Genomic DNA, 22290 nt, shown 5'->3' on the forward strand with positions numbered 1-22290 from the left:
AGGTTACTCTCTCTCCAAATGCGATTTACTGAATTAAAATTTTCATAGTATTTCCTAGGATTGTGATTAATCTAGATTACCTTAGAGTGTTTAGACTTCCAACTGGTAAGGATAAGAGAATTGTATATGATTTGACTTTCAAATACATTACTTTTATCTACATAGGCATGAGATAATGTGGATGCAAATGTTAATGGGTAATTGCCCCTTTTTTATACTGCTTAAGTAGTTCCTTATTTAAGATCTTGGTGACTGGTTACATCTGGTATGGTTCTATATTTAAAAATAAAGAGTATTTCTTTGCAGGGAAGAGATAAAGAATAAATAGAAAAAACTATCTTTCTTACAGAAAATTTTAAAAAATGTATAAGTAGAAAAGTTAAAGCTGCAGTTGTGGTTCTTGGAGCTTGTTGGAAATGTACAGCCTTGGGCCCCACCCCAATCCCTCTGAATTAAAATCTTGATTTAACAAGATTTCCAAGTGATTTGTGTTCATGTTAAATTCCTGTGTGTGTGTGTATATATATCTACACACACACACACAGGGGGAGCTATTTGCCTGGAGTCATTCAGCACCTTGCCACTTTTTTGTTGTTGTTACTGATATTGTTATTTTTTTTCCTGGGAACCCCCAAAGGATGGTGTCATGGCCCATGCCAGCAAGAGATTGAGTACATTTCATTTCTCTTGAAATGATGATAATGTGGCATGCAGTGATTATTGAGCTCTTACTCTGACTGAACCAGACATGGTAAACAGAGTGCACAGAGTATTACATGAATTTATCATAGTTTATCCTCATAAAACTCCTGTGATGTATGCAGTATTATGATTCCTACTCTCCAGAAGGGGAAACTACTAACTGAATTCCACACTTTACTTGGATTTCATTGGTTTTTCTATTAATGCCACTTCTGTTCCAGGGTTCAATCTAGGGTACCATGTTGCATTTAGTTGTCAGCTCTGTGCAGTATCCTCTGGTCCGTGAAAGTTTCTGTCTTCCCTTGGTTTCCTTAGGTCTTGAAGTGCTGGCCAGGTAGCCTATAGAATATCCCCCAGCTGGAATTTATCTGATGTTTAGGATAAACTGGGGTTATCAGTTTTTGGAAAGAATATGACAGATGAAGTGCTCTTCTAGTCACATAAATGGAAAGGGTAATATCCACATGATATTACTGATATTAACCTTCATCACTTAGCCATTTTAAGTTACTGCTTTTTTCTTCTCATACTGTATTCTTTGGAAGCAAGTCACTATCTCTATCCCTCTTGCAAATGGTTGGGGGGAAGGTTGGAATTAAGTTCTGTCTCCTGCTAGGAGAGAGTATCTACATATATTAAGTGGAATTCCTCTGTAAAGAAGTCTTTTCTCCTCCATTTATTCAATCATTCATTTATATAAGCCTGGACTTACGTATATGAATTTTATACTTTGGGTTATAATCCAGTAAGTTATATATTTTGTTGCTCAAATTGTTTTAGCCTTGCCCATCAAGTGCTATCTTTCAAGTTGGCCTCTGTATCCTTTTTACATACTCCTCTATCTTTTTGCCCTAGAATCAGCCATTTCTCCAAAGAGCTCTGGATCCTTTTATTGGAAAAAAGGGTATTAGAAACCAAGGTTTGGGTGCTGGGTATGCTTGTTGCTACCCAGGTATCACCGCTTCTAGGTCCTCGCAGTAGAAAAAGCGGACAGAGCTAGGTAGAATATGCATATATACTAAACCAAGTATATCTACATATCTCTAGTTTTGGTATCTATTAGTATGCATATTAAGGTAGACATGAGTTCGTATTGATGTCTAATTCTGTACTACAGGATTCATCCTAACTTTCCTTTCTTGCTCCTTTATAACTTCAATGTCCTTCAGAGAGAAACTTGGCTCATACCATCCACCATCCCATCATGCACTTCAAGGTCAGATACAGGTAAAGGAGTTTTAGAATTTTTAGGCCATACTCCCAGAAGAAACAAATTTATCAACTAGAATACAATGTTTATGTACAGTATACAGTTCATATTATATTTAGCCTTACAGATTCTAGTCAAAACACTGTTTTCTAAAGTTACTAAATTTAGCTTCTTCCTCGCACCCTCTTCAGTGTGGTTGTCATAAATTTGTAATAAAGTTAGATTCATTTGGCACAGTTTGCATTTCATTCTGTGTTCCTCAGTCGCAGGTTGATCTTTTAAAGTTGCATGTATTACATTTTCTCTGTGATGTACAGTTTCATGTGTTTTGACAAATGCACAGAATCATTTATCCTCTATTCCATTACTGTGCAGAATGATTCCTTCACCCTAAAATTTCCCATCTTTGTCCCAGATCTGCTGAATCAGAATTTTCATTTTAACAAGATTTCCAGGAGATTTGTATGCATATTAAATTCATATGCATATAGGAGAAGCTGTTCACCTGGAATCATTCAATATCTTGCCATGTTAATGAAGAAAGATTATTATAATTTAGAGCAATAGCTAGGTTTTAACACACCGATCAGGTTAAGTAAGTATACTCAAATTCATGGAACCATATAGGTAAACAAATGAGGTGAAAGAAAATGGAATTGGGCAAAGTACTGGAGTAATGTAATGGGCTATATGGAAAGTTTTCATGGAGCTCTTTAATTTTTATAACCTTAATGGTAAGAAATGATTTAGTTTGGAAAGAAAGGAAGAACAAATAGTATATATTCAGAAGTAGGATGGAGAGGAAGGTTTTTACAGAGTCATAGGCCCCCAATAAAGGAGTGCAAGTTCCCTAATAAAGAATGTGGTGGAGATGCTGGCTTTGCAGTTCTTTAGTCTGATGTTTATTCAGTGTTATGCTGAAGTTATTGTATGGTTTAGTCCCAAGTGAAGGAAGGAGTTTAAAAAGGGAAGGATACCTGAATAAATGCAATATGTGTTGAGAGAATAATACTCATATAAATGGACTGGTCAGAACCACTGGTTTAAAGAGATACTCTAGAAATTTATTGTACCAGATTCAAGTTCTTACATATGAATGGCTGAGAAAATTGCTGTTTATAGTTAAGGGTATCTTATCTGTCATTGTGATATGAGGTGACTGCTTAGTCAAAAGTCAACTTTAAGTAAATGTTAAACTGCATTTGAGAGTTCTTTGCTGTGGATAGATTGATATGTAAGTTATCATTGAGAATAAAGTACAGAGACATGGTAAGTTCTGGCTAAACAGTACTGGCTTCTGGCATCCATTGTCTATACAGCACAAAAATAGTGGCAGCTCTTAATGAAAACCATTCATGTTATCTATTTCACAACTCTCATTGCTGCTTTCAGAAGTACAGTTCTCTGTCTTCAGATACTTAATTTAGATAATTGAGCAACTACTTTGTGGTAGATTGTATGAGATATTAAAATTGGAGATTCTCCTATGAGGCTTATAGTGAAGAAACTGAATTTAAGTATTTGTAGTATCAAGTGGTTATAGTTAATACAAAGAGGTAATAGCGTGCAGCCATTCAAAGGTGGGAGCCAGAGAAGTTTGGTCATATGGCAGATAGTTTCTCTATCAAGCCCAGTGTCAGAATGAGGTTTGTTGTTGTTTTTAAAAGAAATGTGTAAAACCCTGGTGATCTTAGATTTTCTACATGTTAAAAGTTCTGATAATGTGGCTTTTATGATGGTGAGGTATTTTGACAGGCTTAAGCAAAAAGCAGATTAACTTTTATACTCAGGAAAATGCTGTTAGATGGCAGTAAATACTGTGCTGAAGAGCTGTTAGTGTGAAGCAATGGGGCCATTGGACAAGAGTGGAGTTACAGTCTAAATTCCTTGAAAGGAGAATATTCTTTTTGTGCTTGAAGTAGATTGTAGTATGATTATTGCCATTTGATGCAACTACTACAGTATTCCCATTTCTCATTGAGTAAATCTTGCATTTATAAAAGGAGGATGTTTGATCTGAAAGGAAGTTTTTTTTTAAAGATTTTATTTATTTGACAGAGAGAGAGATAGTGAGAGCAGGAACACAAGCCGGGGAAGTGGGAGAGGGAGAAGCAGGCTTCCCGCCGAGCAGGGAGCCCGAGGGATCCCAGCACCCTGGGATCATGACCCCAGTTGAAGGCAGACGCTTAACGACTGAGCCACCCAGGCACCCCTGAAAGGAAATTTTATAAGAAAAAAATTACAGTTGTATATGAGTACGAAAAATGTAAATAATCTCTTTATTCCAGTTTTAGCCTGTATTTTATACCAAAGGATTGACCTAATGTTCAGTAACTTATCTCAGTCATATTATACTACATTGATGATTTCACCTCTTTTTTTTTTTAATCGAACTGCTCACGGTAATTGGAGGTGGTTGTTATGTGCAGCACCTCCTGTGTGTATCTGCAGACTGATGAAATACCAAATTACAAATAACTTTATTAGAAAGTAAAGCATATAGTGCTGGGAACTTAGTTGTTTTGCAACAGTATTCATTAAAATAATAAAAAGCATATACATACTCCAAAAATCTTTTTTAAAACAAATTAATCAAATGGATAATATCTTTAAAATTGAGCTTTTAAATATAGACATTTATTATTAGTGTTAACTTAAAAGTTGTGGATGATAATTTCAAGCATATGCGTAAGTAGTGACAGTAGTAAAATGAACCCTCATGTAGACATCATCTAGCTTCACATTTTATCTCATGGCCAATCTAGTTTAATCTCTAAATCCACCCACTCAATTATTTTGAAGATTATTTTGAAATACAATTTTTTTTTTTTTAAGATTTTTATTTATTTATTTGTCAGAGAGAGCGAGCAAGTGAGCACAAGCAGGGGGAGCGGCAGGTAGATCCGGCAGAGGAGAAGCAGGCTCTCTGCTGAGCAAGGAGCCTGATGCGGGACTCGATCCAAGGACCCTGGGATCATGACCTGGGTGGAAGGCAGACGCTTAACTGACTGAGCCACCCAGGCGTCCCTGAAATACAGTTTCTACATAGGTTAGACTTCTGCATGATAGATAATACTAATGGGGAAAACAAATGTTACCGGTTAAGCTTTGTCTGCTTGTTTACAATTACAAATTACAGAAATAGAGGAGCACCTGGGTGGCTCAGACAGTTAAACGTCTGACTCTGGATTTCAGCTCAGGTCGTGCTCTCAGGATTGTGAGATCGAGCCCAGTGTTGGGCTCCTCGCTGGGCGCGGTGCCTGCTTAAGATTCTCTCTCTCCCTCTCCCTTTGCCCCTCTCCCCATCTCTCTCTCTCCTTTTCTCCCTCCCTCTCCTCTCTCCTCCCCATCTAAAAATAACCCAAAATTACAAAATTAGAGATTTGTATTATTAATATTATAACAAATTTTATATGTATTTTATGAAACTGTTTAGTGACTTGCAAATGTATATATAGTAGCCTTTATTTCTCATCTGATTCTCTGAATGTTTACTAGAGAAACTTTTGAGTTTACTTTCTACCTCATATTCAACATGTCTAAACCCAAACAGTCATCTTTAAAATTAAGTCATGCTAAATGTGACTCTTTCTAGCATCTATTTCTAGCAGTTTTATTCTCATTTAGACAGTTGGAGGCTTTAAGGTGGTAGAAGCATACTGTACTTTGAGTTTATAGTAGCATTTTGATTTGGATTGGTAACTTAGAATGCTAAAAGGAACTGTTGGGTTCCTATTTTGTGCCTCACATAGCAATGGCATTAGTTGGTTTTCAGAACCATACAGATGGATAGATACATTCCAGATTTTCTCAAACCTTTGATATTTATTTGATGTCTTATAATAAAAGATAAGGCAGATAACAGATTTTAAAATATTTTTTAGAGATATATTTGAGAGAGAGAGCATGAGTGGGGGGGGGAGCAGTAGGCAGAGGGAGAAGCAGACTTCTTGGTGAGCAAGGAGCCCAACATGGGGCTCCATCCCAGGAACTTGGGATCATAACCTGAGCCAAAGGCAGACAATTAACCGACTGAGCCACCCAGGTGCCCCAACAGATTTTAATACGATGTAATTTTATAGAATTTAAAGGTAGTCCGATCTTAGTTATCATCTAGCTGAACTCTTCTCATTTTTTAAATGACTACTCTAGGGTAATACATTTTAAATAGTAAGTTGCAGTATGTTAAAGGATTAGGGTCAGTTTTTTTTTGTTTTTTTTTTTACTGAAAGAGAATAGTGTAAACTAGAATAGAAAGTACAGTGTTCCTTTTGTAGAGTACTAGTTCATCAAACTTTTATGCCTATGTGTGCATGTGTGTGCATGTGTATACTGCATCATGATATGAAATGTATTATATAAGTCATAGTCCAAAAAGTTTGAAAGCCAGTGCCTTTGGCCACTAATTCATTTTTTTAGTTTTAAGTATTTTCTCAATACCTACAAATTTCCATATTGTTTCTCTAGTCCTGTTGAAGTGAATAATGGTCTATAAAAACAACTAAAATGAAGTCCCTGACATATTGAATTCCAGGATGTAGTTAGAAGAGAGATACATGGGGGCACCTGGGTGGCTTACTTGGTTAAGCCTCTGCCTTCGGCTCAGGCCCCGCGTCTGCCTCCCTGCTCAGCGGGGAGTCTGCTTCTCCCTCTCCTGCCTGCTGCTCCCCCTGCTTGTGCTCTTTCTGTGTCAGATGAATAAACAAAATCTTTAAAAAAAGAAATACATGTATACAAATAATTAAATATTTATATTTAAATATTTAAATATTATAATTAAAATATTGTGAAGGCATTACTAATAACATATGAGCAAAATATTGTGAACATGTGGGTTGGAACAGTGATGTGCCTGGAGAAATTGGAGAAGGTTACATAAAGAATGTGATAATTTTAAATAATGTTTTATCTGTTCTTTCAGAGAAGAATCATTCTCCAGAGTGAAAAGTATGGGGAATACTACCAATACTGATCTCTAAAATCACTCCCTCCATAAAGCCATTTCCCTCATCTCTAGTTCTTTAATCAGGAATCAGTCCATTTTTGTATCTTTGATTCTCATGTTTTACTTTTTCCCATGGTATTTTGTCTCTGCTAGAAATTCTTGCTCAATATTTGTTTGTTGAAGAGATAAGCCAATGAATTCACATTATCCATGTACAGAACTTATTCTTTTAAAAATGTTTATTGCATAAACATTATTATAGTATATTAGAGAACCAGTTAAGGTATTCTATATGCTGGAAATCTCACAACACAGGGGCTCAAATAGTTACTTCTTTTTCATTCTCAGATAAGTGAGCGCTACCCCTTGAGGTTATTAAGGTACTGTGGCTAGTGAGACAGCTTTGCTAAACTTAATCTTAATACATGGCTTCTCTTGCCCTACTAGCCATTTTTCAGCCAGCAGGAAGAAAATGGGGAGGGGTAGGATTTAAGGCAAGCCACTTTGAGAGCTTGTTTGGAGGTTCTAGCAGGGGAGCGCAGCTACTCGTATACCCTTGACTGAAGAACGGTCCTCCTCTATCGGGGAAGGTCGTCCTCTTCGACCGAGCGCGCAGCTTCGGGAGGGACGCACATGGAGCGGTGAGGGAGGAAGGGGACACCCGCCTAGCCAGCCAGATCAGCCGAATCAACCCTGGCGATCAATGGGGTGACAGATGTCGCAGCCAGATCGCCCTCACATCCTAAGGCAAGCCACTTTATTAAGGCTGTGATGTAAAAATCCCATACCATTTCTAGCCATATCCCTTTGGCTGGAACCTGTTTACATGGCCACATGTAGCTAAAAGCTGGGCATATACCAGTGAAACCTGGAGGACAGTTAATATACTACTAAAGGGCAAACAAAATGGATACTGGGTGAGTGGGGAGGAGCAAGTAGACAACATAAACATATGGCACAAATAGAAATGTTATTTTAAAATCACTCCTATCATACAAGAAATTCATGGCTTTCATTTTCTGAATTTTCTTTCATTTCTTTATATGTATTCATAATTTGTACACTTTGGTTATCTTAGTATTGGTATTTGGTTTTGTAACTTATTCTTCCCTGAGCCTCAGTTTATTTATTATATGAAATTGAAAGGATTAAATGAGAACCCAGGATCTGGCACATAGCACCAATTAGTAATCATCATGTCTTCCCTATTTTTATTAAGGAATTTATATTGAAAATTTTAGTATATCTGTAGGTTTAACTCATAGGCATTTTACATATTTATATTTACAGTTATGACATTCCGAAGAACAGCTAAAGTAGTCCTTGAAGTAATGATTCTGATCTTGAACTCAGGAAAAAGACCCCCCCTTTTTTTATTTCTAATAGCTGTCAGTGTTGAATTCCTACAGTATATCAGACTGTATGCTTTACATCTCTTTTAATCTTCACAGTAATTCTTAAGTATGTTTATTGTTCCCATGTGGCAGAAACTTGAGGCTTGTCTAATGGGTGTACATATATAAATATAATTACAATGAGAAGAGGGAGCTAGAAAGCTAGGAAAAAATAAGTTAGGGTTGGTTGAACTTCAGAGCACTCATCAGGTTAGCTCTGAATTTTCCCCATAAGTATCTTTCAAAAATTCTTTCAGAATTCCCCTAAAGAAGTCCTTTTGAATGGTATTGACTCTTAAATAGTAATCAGAGGAGGGAACAAGGCATGAAGTGAGAATTTACTATAATATGTTTGTTCCTTAGAATAGTAAATACATTTCTTTGTTTATGTATTACTGTGTTTGTCAGGCATACAACCTTCTGTTAATATTTCTGTGGAAAATCATTTTACCTTTTATCAGTGTATCCTATAAGCTTTCCTCCCCTACCTTCTCAGAGTCTGCTATATTTAAATACTACTACCAGTTTAAAAAATTTTGAAAATGATAAAGTAGGGAAATGGTATATACCAGAAAGAAAATCTTGACGTCCTAGGGACAAAAGAAGAAAATAAATGAATACATTATTTAATGGACTTAAAATGAGAAATCATTGATGTAAACCTTTGATACAGGCAGTCTAATTTATATATAATGTTTGAAGACACAGTCTTCTTTTCTTCTTTACTGCTGTTGTTTTGAGAGGTTCTTTTTATTGCTCCTTGGTACTTCCACACCCACTCCAGTAACACTTTCTTTCTCCCCCCCCCCCCATTCCAATAACACTTTCTTGGCTTTTTCAGTCTATTCCATCCCTTTATCAGGGCCAGTTTCTTCTTTTGCTGATCTGATGGTAAGGAAAGCAGCTGCTCATTGTTACCATTTTCTTAGAAGATCATTCACTATCTTATTCATTCTTCCTTTATGTGCTGTTGCAGACATAGTTTCCAATTTCTGTGATAAAGAAAGCAAAAAATACTTGAACATTTTTTTTCTTGTAATAAAGAAGAATCTTTGTTTATTCACTTGAGAATATTTTCTCATCTACCCATTATAGGTCTTGGTGTTTTCTTTAGTCTAAAGGATTGATTTGAGTGGAGAGAGGAGTGCAGAACAAGGAAGTGTTGCTATTCTGTCATATGCGAGGCTGAGCTAACATAGACTCTCCTAAAGTAAAGTACTTCCTACCCACAAACACATGAAAATCCTAAAAAAAATTGGGAAAATGGGCAAAAAGTCAGTGTACTGCTAAACTTCAGAGAAAACCTTCATGTGCCAGAAACAAAAGGGACCTTGAAGTCAGCAGTAAGTAAGCTCCGAGCAAACATGGCAGTACAGGGGATATTTGGAGGGATACAGGGTCTCTGAACAGGAAGCTGAGGTTGGAATTGAACTTAAGTATTTGACTAGGGAATTAAGTCTCCTTAAAGTTGGGACCCCAGACGGCTTGCCTCCTCTGGAAAGAATCTAGAAAAACTTCCTATGTGTGCCTTCAAGGACACTTTTTGTTGTTAAAGATAAATTAGAATATAGTTATGAAGATATTTTGAAATCTCTGAAGAGCTATTAAATTCTGTCTAGAGTAAAATGAGAGAAAGGGCCATAAGAACCAAGCAGATAACATAAATGAATGAAGCTGTCTGGGTATAAGATACTTGTTTGGGGGAGGTGACTAGTGAAGATCATACAGAGATTTGGTGATTATATGCATCATTGTAAGGAACCAGTGCTACTTGGATATAGATAATCGTGACCATGTGGGGAATGGACCTAGTATTTAGTGTTCTAGATATTCTGATTCTTCAGAATTATTTTCCCCATAACAATTTTAAATTAGGTGACTTAGAGAAAGAAAAAAAACAAAAGAAGAAGAGTGGAGGTAAAGAAACCAGGAGGAAAGAACAAGAAAATTATGAAAGATGTAGGCTTAATGATATTTTTTAATAAAAAACAGAGAGGTGGTAGTTTTAACTGTTTATTAATTCACATGTTTTTAGAGTCAGAGTTCTAGAGCGTAGAGATAGATTTAAGTAATAACACTCCTATAATACAACTAGCTTATGTTAAACATGTACTAATAAGTGCCAGGCACCCTGCTAGGTATCTTAATGTAACCTGTGTAGATCTAGAAAAACTGAATTGGAGATGTGAAGGATGAATAGAGGAGGAGTACTAGTGAAGAGTACAGAAAAGTTGCAAAAATAGTACCAAGAAATTCTTTGTATATCTTTTGCCCAGATTCACTAATTTTTAACTTTTGCCTTTATATGTATATTATCTATATACATGATACATTTGTAATACATATTTACTTTTCCTGAGTTTTTTTAAGAGCATGTTACAAAAATGATGCCCCTTTAGGCATTGATACTTCAGTATATATTTTCTAAGAACAAAGGTACTCCTTTACAGAAGCCATGTATAGTTATTAAATTCAGGAAAATTTACATTGATATAATACTTTAATCTTTAGTCATTATTCCAGTTTAGCCAATCGTCCTAATCATTTTTCAGTACAGGGTCCAGTCTAAAATCACATACTGCATTTGGCTGTCATGTCTCTTTAATCTTCTTTAATCTGGAACACTTCCTCTTTGTTTTTATGACATTAGCATTTTGAAGATGATAGGCTAGTTATTTTACAGAATATATTTCTCAGTTTGGGCTTGTCTTATGTTCACTTATGATTAGATCTAAGTTATGCATTGCCTACCATATGCACCTCTGGCTGGAGTACTGTGTAAGTGGTGATACATCTTTCTCAGAGGTATATCTGGAGGCTCATGTTGTCTTCCTGTCCCTATTGATGATGATGTGATCATCAGGACAAGGTGGTATCTGGTTTTTCAACTAGTTTCAGATTTATCTGTTACACTAAAAAGCAATTTCTGAGAAGTTACCTTGAGACTGTGCAAATTTCTACTCATCAGACTCTCTCCTTAGATTTAGCATGTCTTGATGATTCTTGCCCAAATCAGTATTTTCTATGATGATTGCAAAATGGTAATTTTCTAACACTACTCTCCTGGTCACATTAATCATTTGGCATTCAGAGCCCTATCAGAGCCCTCCCCTGTCTTTCTGCCTGTCTACCTACCTACCTGCTTATCATCAGCATGGCCTCAAGGATTCCTGTTTTATTTACTGGGTAATAACCTTCTTATGGTCTGTTTTGATGCTCAGGTCAGATGTGGCCAATGAAAGCTTCCTCAGGTTGGCTCCTGTGTTCTGTTTTGGTTTTTTCTCCTGTTCTTTTGACATGCCCCCATTTTTACTTTTCCTTCCTTCCTTTCCAAGTATTTTGCTTTTTGGCATAGCAAGATAGTTTAGGTTCATCTTTTATTTTCCTGTTCCTAGAATCTGCCATTTCTTTTTTTTTTTTTAAGATTTTATTTATTTATTTGAGAGAGAGGGAGAAGCAGGCTCCCCGCTACACAGAGAGCTTGATGTGGAGCTCCATCCTAGGACTCTGGGATCATTCCCTGAGCTGAAGGTAGACGCCTAACTGACTGAACCACCCAGGTACCCCTAGAATCTGCCATTTCTGAAAGGACTCTCAGTTCATGTAAGTGTGGAATAGTACATAGCTATCAGGATCTGGGCGCTATGTGATTATAAATTTAACACTTCAAAGCAGCTATTTTTACATTAGTTGATAAATAGCAAATCAGAAGATACGCTGCCATAAATACAAAAAGATATATGCAAAGGCCATCTTTTTGTATCACTGTGGTATCACATGAATGGAAGCAAAGCATGTTCATCATTGAGGGACAAGTTGAAACTGTGATGTATCTACAAAATGGAGTATGTGCAGTTGCCTAAAGGAAGGGGGAACATATCTACTGCTGTGGGAATGATCTCCAGAATGCAATATATATAATATAAAATATGTAATAGTGTAAATATGTTAATGATTATGAAAGAGGAGATATAAACGTATATTCTTACTCATAATTTGCTTATATTGAAAAAAGGGAAAATAAATTTAAAACTTTAAAAAAAGTATAGGGGAAAGAGGACATAATGTAGAGGAGATAAGGATGCGTAGTGGATTTTGACTAACTTCTGTAAACTCAGGTTGGACCCAAGTAAATAATAAAGCAAGATTAAATCGAGATGAATAAAAAGCAGTCTCTAAAATGAAAAAAAAGCAAATGACCGTGAGGAAACCAAATTGGTGGCTATATAGAAATAAATTATTTCAGTTGACTTTAAAACAATAATTTGCTTCTAGTAGTATTCCTGAAGGACAAAAAGAATTGTAAAGAAATCTTGACATTTAGTAATCATATTGTTAATAATATAGGTATTATTTTGGAACTATTACATATAATCTAAGATAGGCAGTAATTTTGTTAATGTCATTTGGAACCAAAAAACTCAACCCAAGTGATATTATAAAATAGAAATAAAAACCCTGCAAATTTAAATTGGAAATGCTAGTATAAATTCTTAATGTATTGTCTCTAAAAGTATTTATCCTAGGTCATTCCATTAAAAAGTCTTTTTTTTTTTTAAGTTATTATTTATTTGTCAGAGAGAGAGCACGCGTGTGCACAAGAGGGGGAGTGGCAGGCAGAGGGAGAAGCAGGCTCCCCGCTGAGCAAGGAGTCTGATGTGGGACTCTATCCCAGGACCCTGGGATTATGACCTGAGCTGAAGGCAGACACTTAACCAACTGGGCCACCCAGGTGCCCCTAAAAACAAAATTAAAAACAGCGACCAATCCTGTACTTAGAGGCTCACTTAGTACTCAGATTGTAATTTAAATTCTAATCTAAACAGAAGCAGGGCTTTTTGATGAAATGTCTGAGTTACATTCTGAAACAAGAAATATACAAGATGAGCCTGGTTCTTCTTGTCAGACCAGAAGGTGAGGAAGCTATCAAAGACTGCTTGAGTTCTTGTCAAAAGGACTCAGGAACTGGGGCGCCTGGGTGGCTCAGTTGGTTAAGCGACTGTCTTCGGCTCAGGTCATGATCCTGGAGTCCCTGGATCGAGTCCCGCATCGGGCTCCCTGCTCGGCGGGGAGTCTGCTTCTCCCTCTGACCCTCCCCCCTCTCATGTGCTGTCTCTCTCACTCTCTCTCTCTCAAATAAATAAATAAAATCTTTAAAAAAAAAAAAAAAAAGGACTCAGGAACTAATAAAGGGTTTCCTGTTGGCTAAAGATGGGACAATTTGAACATCAACAATGATACAGTGGATTAAAATTCATCACATAATTCAAATCCATGAGTTCGTGAGACATAAAAATTATTGGCCGACTTTGAAAGGATGCATTTAACTTTCAAAACTGACAAATAAGGAAAAGAAATGAAAATGGCTTTCATGTATGAACTGTACCTTAAGGTTAACAAATATGAAAGTTTCTCATTATAAAAGTATTCCACCTATTAATGAAGAAATTATATAATGGGTAAATAAAGCAAGATACAGCACCATTTTACTGCCTCTAAATAAATAGGTGATAAAGCCATCATGATCAATGGCTGCTAAAAACATTAGATAGAGAGCTTATAGGGAACTGCAATGAAAAGATAAGGCTGAAAATGCCATAACTTAACCTTAACCTCACTCAAAAAGAGACAACCAAACTTAAGTTTCTTCTGATAGAAGTCCACAACAACTGAAAAAATAGTCTTGCTAAGAAAAGCTGAATTTTAATCTGAGTCTCTTGATGCAAGAATTTACAAGAACTATAAGGGCCAGAAAAATATGTTAATACCACAGGGTTACAGTAAGTGAAATCTGAAAAAGCAGAAAAAACTACCTAATTTCTTCCACAAAATAAATTGCAAGAGAAAACAAAGAGGAAAAGGGAACTGTCAAATTAATGAAGGAGACTTAGAGAAAAACAAATACCATATGATTTCACTCATATGTGGAATTTAAGAAAATAAATGAGCAAAGGATAAAAGGCAAACCAAGAAACAGAATTTTAACAGAGAACAAACTGATGGTTACCATAAGTGGGGTGGGTGTGGGGATCGGTTAAATAGGTGATGGGGATTAAGGAGTTGCACTTGTTGTGATGAGTACCTGGTGATGTTTGGAAGTGTTGAATCTCTATATTGTACACCTGAAACTAATATGCTGTATGTTAAGTAACTGGAATTTAAATAAATAAAATGAAAGAGATTTAAAAAAATATAATTCAGGGGCAGTATGTGAACCTTATTTGGATTCCTATTCAGTCAGTCCAGGAAACGAAATCGTGTGACTTAATGTTTAATTTCATATTAAAGTGATTTCATATTAAAATTCAGGAGTAAGTGGTATTTTAAAGATATGATACTGGTATTGTGGTATTTAAAAATAGTGTTGGTTTCTTTTTATTTGTAGTACTTAAGTATTTATGGATAAAATTTTAAAATGCCTGAGATTGTGTGTGTTTGGGAAGCTGGATTAGTTGAAACAAGATTGGTAAGAGTTGATAATTATAAGGTGGGTTTTTAGATATATGGTAATTCATTATATTGCTCTTTTGTTTATATTTGAAGTTGAATATAAAAACAAGCCTGAAAAGAGACTTTAATTTGAATTGCTATTTTATTTTTTAAATGTATTCCTATTTAATTTACCCTCAGAAAACAATTTACTTTTATCAAAGTGCCCATCAACTTATGGTGGGTTTTGTTTTGTAAATTGAGAAAAGTAAGGAAAAGAATACAGTGTTTCTTTATTGTTAATGTGCTAGTGGGATTTAATATAATTAATAAGGGTAACTCTTAAGTAATCTCTTAAGTAACTTTGTTGTATAGAAGATCATTGTTACTGGTTTTTACCTAAATAAATAAAATGTTAGTTGGAGCTCAGCAATATTTCTTGTAGGCAAATTATATTTGTGAATTTTATACAAGAATTTGAAGCCATATATATGTTTGTTTATATGTACATCCATCCACCCATCAAAGATGCTCTTCATTTGGTGTTCATTATACAAAGGACAACAAGTAAAAATCCCAACACTCTAGAAACATATAGTAGAATATGAAAGGTAGGATACCAAAAACACCAAAGAAAACAATACTACAGTGTTCATTACATAGTGTACTCATAGCCAAGATAGTGGTATGTAATAGTGTTTTGGAAGTGCTGAGGAAGGATACCTAATTTAAGGTTGGATTGAGAATAATGGAGTTAGGAGAGAGTTTTGGAGAAATGCCTCTGAGATGAGGCTCAAGTAGGAATTATATAGTGGGGGAAAAAAAGAGAAGTACTTAAGCAAAAGCAGGAAGTAGGAAGAGAAACTGGCTCTCAGAATTCTCAGTAGTTTGCCATTGCTAGAACTAAGGATTTAAGTGGGAAACTGGCTGGAAATAGGCTGGCAAAGACGAATTCCTGAATGCCCTCATAGGTGTTTGCACTTTGTTATAGAAACACTGAAGACTTATAAAAGAAAGTTAGACCATGCCCAGATTTTTATTCTGGAAAGAGCATTTACAGCAGTGGGCTGAATTAATAGGGAGGTTTTTCAACAATTTTAGCTCAAAATTTTATGTCTGAATATAGATTTTTTTTTCCTGAACCTGTGTGTTTTTCCTAAAATTTTTAGGATTTTCTTTTTTAAAAAATTATGTAAAACATTTACATGTTTTGAATCTGAGGACTCATTTCAAACCTTGTTCCCTCTACTCTTCCCTCTATCCCTCCTTCTGTAGATAACCATTTTTTAAATTAATTGTTGGTTTATGCTGCCATTATTGCTATTTTAAAAATATAGGCAAGTTATGTATATTTTTCCTTTATACAAAAGAGGCATACTATAAAGATTGTTTTGTATCTTGTTTTTTTTTGTTTTGTTTTGTTTTTTACTTAACTATATTCTGGAGATTGTTCTGTGGCAGTATGTAAAATATTTCTTATTTAATCTTGTATATTCTTAATCTTACTAAGAACAACTAAATAAAATACTTTATATTTCCAATACATAAGGTAAAGACATTCTATAATAGGTCTGTGCCATTAGAGTAATCTAGATTCAGACTGTTTGCTTTAATCTCCAGCCAGAACTACTACAACCTAAAGAATATGAAGGGAAAGATTCCTCCTTTCCCTTAGAGTTTTGATTTATTAACAAAGACTTTTGACTAGCCATTCATCTGGAATGACTAATCAAGACATAATCAAGAATACAGGGGTATGATAGCCCCCCAAATTCAGTCGTTCTTATCTACCTATTTTTCGAGTATCTATTAAGCATCCTCACCTGTGTAAAGTTCTGTGTTTAGGTACTCTGGAAAAAAATAAATGATATCCTCAAGAAACTTACAAGCAATTTTCCTTTTCTATCAATCGCTCTTTTTTCTTGGTTGTATATGCAGTGCTCCCCATTCACCTAGATCAGTTATCTTAAAAATAGCACAGAACAACATTTATTGGTTGACATGACTGCCTCTCCATACCAGGTTAGAGGTTTTTTTTTTTTTTAAAGATTTTTTTTATTTTTTATTAGAGAGAGTACAAGCAGGGGGAGCGGCAGGCAGAGGGAGAGGGAGAAGCAGGCTCCCCGCTCAGCAGGGAGCCCAATGTGGGGCTCGATCCCAGGACTCCGGGATCATGACCTGAGCCGAAGGCAGACGCTTAACCGTCTGAGCCACCCAGGCGCCCCAGGTTAGAGGTTTTTTAATGGTAAGGATTTTGTATGCTCTTGGTCTTGCCCAGTACCTAATACACAATACTGTCAGTGAAGTTTATTGAGTAAATGAAAGTGGATTAAAGGAGAAATAAAATTGTATGTCAGGAAAAATATCTTCTCTTAATATTCTTGCTGAAATTTCTCTGAAGGAACTGAAGTGAAATATGGTTAAGTGGGGTTTGTTTATTACGAGGCACTGTGCTGTTTTTGGATCTCTGAACCATGTGACCAACAGTTAAAAATTGCGGCAAAAGTGATTGAGGGGTGCCCGGGTGGCTCATTTGGCTTTTGACTCTTGATTTTGGCTCAGGTCATGATCTCAGGGGCAAGAGATTGAGCCCCCACTTGGGCTCCGCATTCAGCAGGGAGTCTGCTTAAAGATTTTCTTTCCCTTTTCCTCTGTTTCTCCTGTCACTTGCATGCACGTGCTCTTTCTCTCTCTCTCTCTCTCTCTAAAATAAATAAATCTTTTAGAAAAGTGATCTTGATATCATAGACTTTAAAAGGCAAATTTTTGCTGTTTCTGTGAATATTCTACTCGACTTTAAAAATATACATATGTTTGCATTTTAAGCATTTTAATTTATATCTAACTTTTGGAATCAGAAGTCTTTTTTCAAACTTTTATGTCTGTGTTTCCTTGTGAATACTAAACTTGCTCTAGAAAAGGAGAAATTTTATAAATGAATTACTTTTAATAGTGCAGTCTATTTCCTTAGAGTAATACCTCCATCTGGTGGTATTTCTGAAAATTACAGCAGAGGACATGAAGCTTGAGTTTAGCTGTGTGTACATAAACTGCATTAACTGTTGTTTGTCATAAAGCTAAGTGAAATTACATCAAAAGCTGAGTCAAATGTGTGTATAAAGAATTTAATGCCCCAGTTTTCAACAATTCAGATGTAAACACTATGTGAACAAATGACCTTGGGAATAATAGTAATTTACATAATCACCTGTTTAGGCCAGACCATTTCTAGGCTACTTTGGACTGAAAATTAGTAATGGGAGAAAAGGTGGTTTCTCAATGAACTGGTAATTGCTTTCACATGTGATATACAGAGGTTAGGAAGGATTGTGAGAATTTACTATTATTTCAGATTTATTACTGTGGAACCGTGATAGATTCAGTGATACTCTCAGCGAAGCTATTAGTAAATTGTGTGGGCTCAATCCCTAGGACCCCGGGATCATGACCTGAGCTAAAGGCAAACGCTTAACCAACTGAGCCACCCAGGCGCCCCTTTTCATAGCTTAATTTTAATAAATCACTTTTCCCCAGAATGGTAGAACACAGATATAATTTAAAGACAAGTAAAAACTACAAATTTTTTTCTACGTATGACTGGGAATTTTCAGCACATTAATCCTTTTCTTCACATAATTTCTACATTAGATTTCCTATACTTAAATAGCCTTTTAAGGATAGCGACTATGGCTTCAATTTCTTGTTTTCCCAAGTTTCTAGCCCAGGATTCTGTGTTTGATAGATTTTGCTTATTATCTTGGAGGAAGATTGTGATCTGATTGCTTATGTTTTCACCAAAACTGTACTAAATCTATCAAGTAAGTCATTTGTTATAGATTAACATTAGTTCTTTTTTCTATTTGTTTGGCTATGGAATGTTGAAATGTGAAATAAACAAGGCTTAATGATCTGGGGATTTCTGCTGACTTTTAAGGAAAATTAAATTCCTAATAAATTTTGTTTGAAATCTGTTTATTTTCAAATTGTAGCCAGTCGGATGATGATTCTGGGTCAGCTTCAGGCTCAGGATCTGGTTCAAGTTCTGGAAGCAGTAGTGATGGAAGCAGTAGCCAGTCAGGTAGCAGTGACTCTGAATCTGGATCTGAATCGGGCAGTCAGTCAGAGTCTGAATCAGACACTTCCCGAGAAAACAAAGTCCAAGCAAAACCACCGAAAGTTGATGGAGCTGAGGTAATAAAGTATCCTGAAAGACAGGTTTCTTGTACTACTACTTTGGGAAAATTTATAACATTGGTTTATAGCATTCTTAATCTAGCTTTTAGAAGACATTAATTTTAAACATTAAAATTTACTTTCTCAAACTTGTAGTTAAATATCTGTGGACTTGATTGGCTTTGAGGAGAAGCAGTCAAGCAAGTACAAAACAAACACTTTCTGTTTTTGTTTTTGTTTTTAAAGATTTTATTTATTTGACAGAGAGAGAAATAGCGAGAGCAGGAACACAAGCAGGGGGAGTGGGAGAGGGAGAAGCAGGCTTCCCGCCGAGCAGGGAGCCCGATGTGGGACTCGATCCCAGGACGCTGGGATCATGACCTGAGCCGAAGGCAGACGCTTAACGACTGAGCCACCCAGGCGCCCCAGACACTTTCTAAGGCAGAAACTGAGTTTCATAAATATTCATTGTCTCATGGATAAAAATTAAAGGCTTTGTGAGGTCTCTCTGTTAATCTTGAGTGTCTGATCTCTACTTTCAAGATCTTCAAAGGAGGTACTTTATTGCTAATAGCAGGAGAATCTAATAGAACTTGCTTCCTTGAAGATACTTGGTAGAGTAGGCTAAGGGTCATCTGTTTGAAAAAAGCTACTACAAGATTTACTAAAACCTATCTGTACCTCATAATGGAATACAGTAGTGTTTCTTCGAGTACCAGTCATGATGAGATCTTTGGGCCAGAATGTACATCAACACACAGCTTCTGACATGGAGAAAATCTTACTGTCTAATAAATAAATAAATAAAAATAAAAGTCAGTTGAACTGAAACTATACTTAGTGACATAGTTGATTTGCATTCTGACTTAAGCTCTTCATCTTCATCTCACATCAATTAAAAAACCAGGCAACCAGTTTTCAAGTAGCACTGGTGTCACATATTGTCACTTTGTTTTTTGAAAATAATATTCAACACCAAAGAATATATTGATTAATATTGTTTATGAAACTCAGCACACCATAAATTTTTTATATGCAACTAAAGCTCAAAATTTTATTTTAATTGCCATAATATTGTATTACACGTAATGTGAGTACAGAAAAGTGTCTTAACTTAGTATTTGGAGGCAGTGATAATGCTGTCCAGTAAATTAACTTTTTTTCAGTTTTTTCAAGATTTCATCCTTCACTGGGTATATTTCTGTTGCAGTTTTGGAAATCTAGCCCTAGTATTCTGGCCGTTCAGAGATCTGCAATGCTCAAGAAGCAGCAGCAGCAGCAGCAGCAGCAGGCTTCATCTAATAGTGGATCAGAGGAGGTGAGTTTTCACCGAAAGTCGACATAATGCCCATTTAACTGGGTGTAGGTATTTATGAAATTATTACAAACAGTAAGTGTTTTGAAAGGATGAGGAAATAACTACATTTAAGTATATGTATCAAGAGCCTTCAAATATCAGTATGTTTTTATCCAATAATTATACTTTTAGGGATTAATCCAAAATAAGCAACAGACGTGTGTACATTTGCTCATCACAGCAAAACTAGAAATAAACTGTGAATACTATGAAAATATACATAGACAAACGTGTCTATTAAATCAGTATAGATGAATAGCAAGTCGCAACATCTTTTTAAAAGAATAGGCCATAGCTTTAAACAGTATAGTTCCTGTGCACACGTAAGTACACCAGCATGTGTGTTTGTGCAGAAACATTCAGAAAGAACTATATCAAAAACTGTCTAATGGGGCAGAAAAATATTAAATCAAAATTTGAACATACCAATAATTACAATTCCTTTTTGAGGCCATACTGGGCAACAATAATGGTTTCTAGAGATGGTAGATTTTAAGGTGTTATACAAAATGCTGACATTGTGATATTTACCTAATGTCAATGGCTATGTTATGAATTTGTAATAGAGATGTTACTAATTACTTTATGTGCCAATAGTACAAATATAACAACATGGGAACAAAGCTTTATAGTTAGCATTATTAGCAAAGTGAATGTCAAATAGTATGACAAGCAGAAATTTGATACCATGGTCAAATTCTAATCATTAATAACATTAGCTTTGTTTTTTTTTTCTTTGTAGGATTCCTCCAGCAGTGAAGATTCTGATGACTCATCGAATGAGGTCAAAAGGAAAAAGCATAAAGAGTATGTCATTTTGTTCAACCGATCACTTTCAAAGCAGGAATACCTTATTGATGTTGTGTTACTTTTTTTATGAAAAACTGTCAAAAGTAGACTTTTGTAAAGTCTTGGTTCATGGTATCTTATTAGGTTAATTAAACTATTAATCTTTAGCATTTATCTTTCTGTGAGGACTTGAGGTTTTTGTGCCACTTGTTTATCTTCTCTAACCCCTCTCTCCTATGTATTTTTAAACTCCAGAGATCTACTTGGTCATAATATCAGAAAATCTTAATAACTTGGGAAAACTATGTGGAAGTGTAGGGACCAGTGGAATTTTGGGTATTTCTGTTAATTTATGTTAATAGCTATCTTATTATTCATTTGCACATGATATTTGCTTTCCCCGTAGAACTCATTTAGAAATTCAATATAATTTCCTAAACATCTTGACCCAGAAGGTGTTTAAGGGTACTTCAGATTCTCAGTTCAGTTATTTAGATGGTCTGAGTTTTTCCTCTCTCATTTTGTCAAAAATATCATTCCATTGTCTTAGGTCTTATTTTTCTACTTGTCTTGGATATTCTGCAGTTTCACTTTTGTGTGTCTAGCTTTGGATTTGTTATTTATTTATTACACTTTATTCACTCATTTTATATATCTTTAATGTGAAGATTCCTATTTTCTGGACATTTTCTTATCCTATAAATTTCTCTGGTGGTACTACTATTAATATATATCAGTCATATTGGATTATATCTATTATGTATACTAATGGATCATCCATCTTCATAAATCTTACTGTATCATGTTTTTTATCCCTTTATTTCTATGCTACATTATGACTAATTTCCTCAGATATGTCTTCTAGTTTATGAATTACATTTTCAACTACTATGTCTCATCAGCTCTGTAAACTCTTCCACTGAGTTAGTAATTTGTAAACTTAGCAGAGGTGCAGCCAAATAATATTTTTTAAAAAATCTAGTGATTTGGGTGATGGGTGGGCTTGGTTAGATATAAAAATCATTATAATTTGTATTATAAAAAATACGAATTGGAGATACTTTTACATATTCTATCTACTGCTACTTCTAATGTGCAAACTCTAAAAAGATCTCAAGATAAAAAAGAAATTGCTTCTCATGTTTTTATCATAAACCAGATTTTAGCATATGTGCTTGCTTATGTAACTCTTGACATAGTTATAATTGATACAAGAGATACAGAGGAATGGAGTAGAAGCAGTAGCTGTGAGAGAGAGGGTATGGCGTATATATAAGAATCTAATACGTAT

The 22290-nt window shown here is 35.4% G+C and overlaps 1 protein-coding gene across 4 annotated transcripts in view; it reads left to right on the top strand.

The window, feature by feature from the left end:
- Positions 1 to 22290, top strand: part of CHD1 (chromodomain helicase DNA binding protein 1) — a 71042-nt gene that overhangs the window by 6686 nt on the left and 42066 nt on the right. For all 4 annotated transcript variants that reach the window (XM_078067006.1, XM_078067003.1, XM_078067004.1 and 1 more), the window contains exons 3-5: positions 18670 to 18871; positions 20064 to 20171; positions 20953 to 21017. In XM_078067006.1, coding sequence (XP_077923132.1) covers positions 18670 to 18871; positions 20064 to 20171; positions 20953 to 21017 — 375 coding nt within the window. The remainder of the gene's footprint in view (positions 1 to 18669; positions 18872 to 20063; positions 20172 to 20952; positions 21018 to 22290) is intronic.

This window comes from Halichoerus grypus, chromosome 2 (assembly GCF_964656455.1).
Source record: "Halichoerus grypus chromosome 2, mHalGry1.hap1.1, whole genome shotgun sequence".
Classification (NCBI taxonomy): Eukaryota; Metazoa; Chordata; class Mammalia; order Carnivora; family Phocidae; genus Halichoerus; species Halichoerus grypus.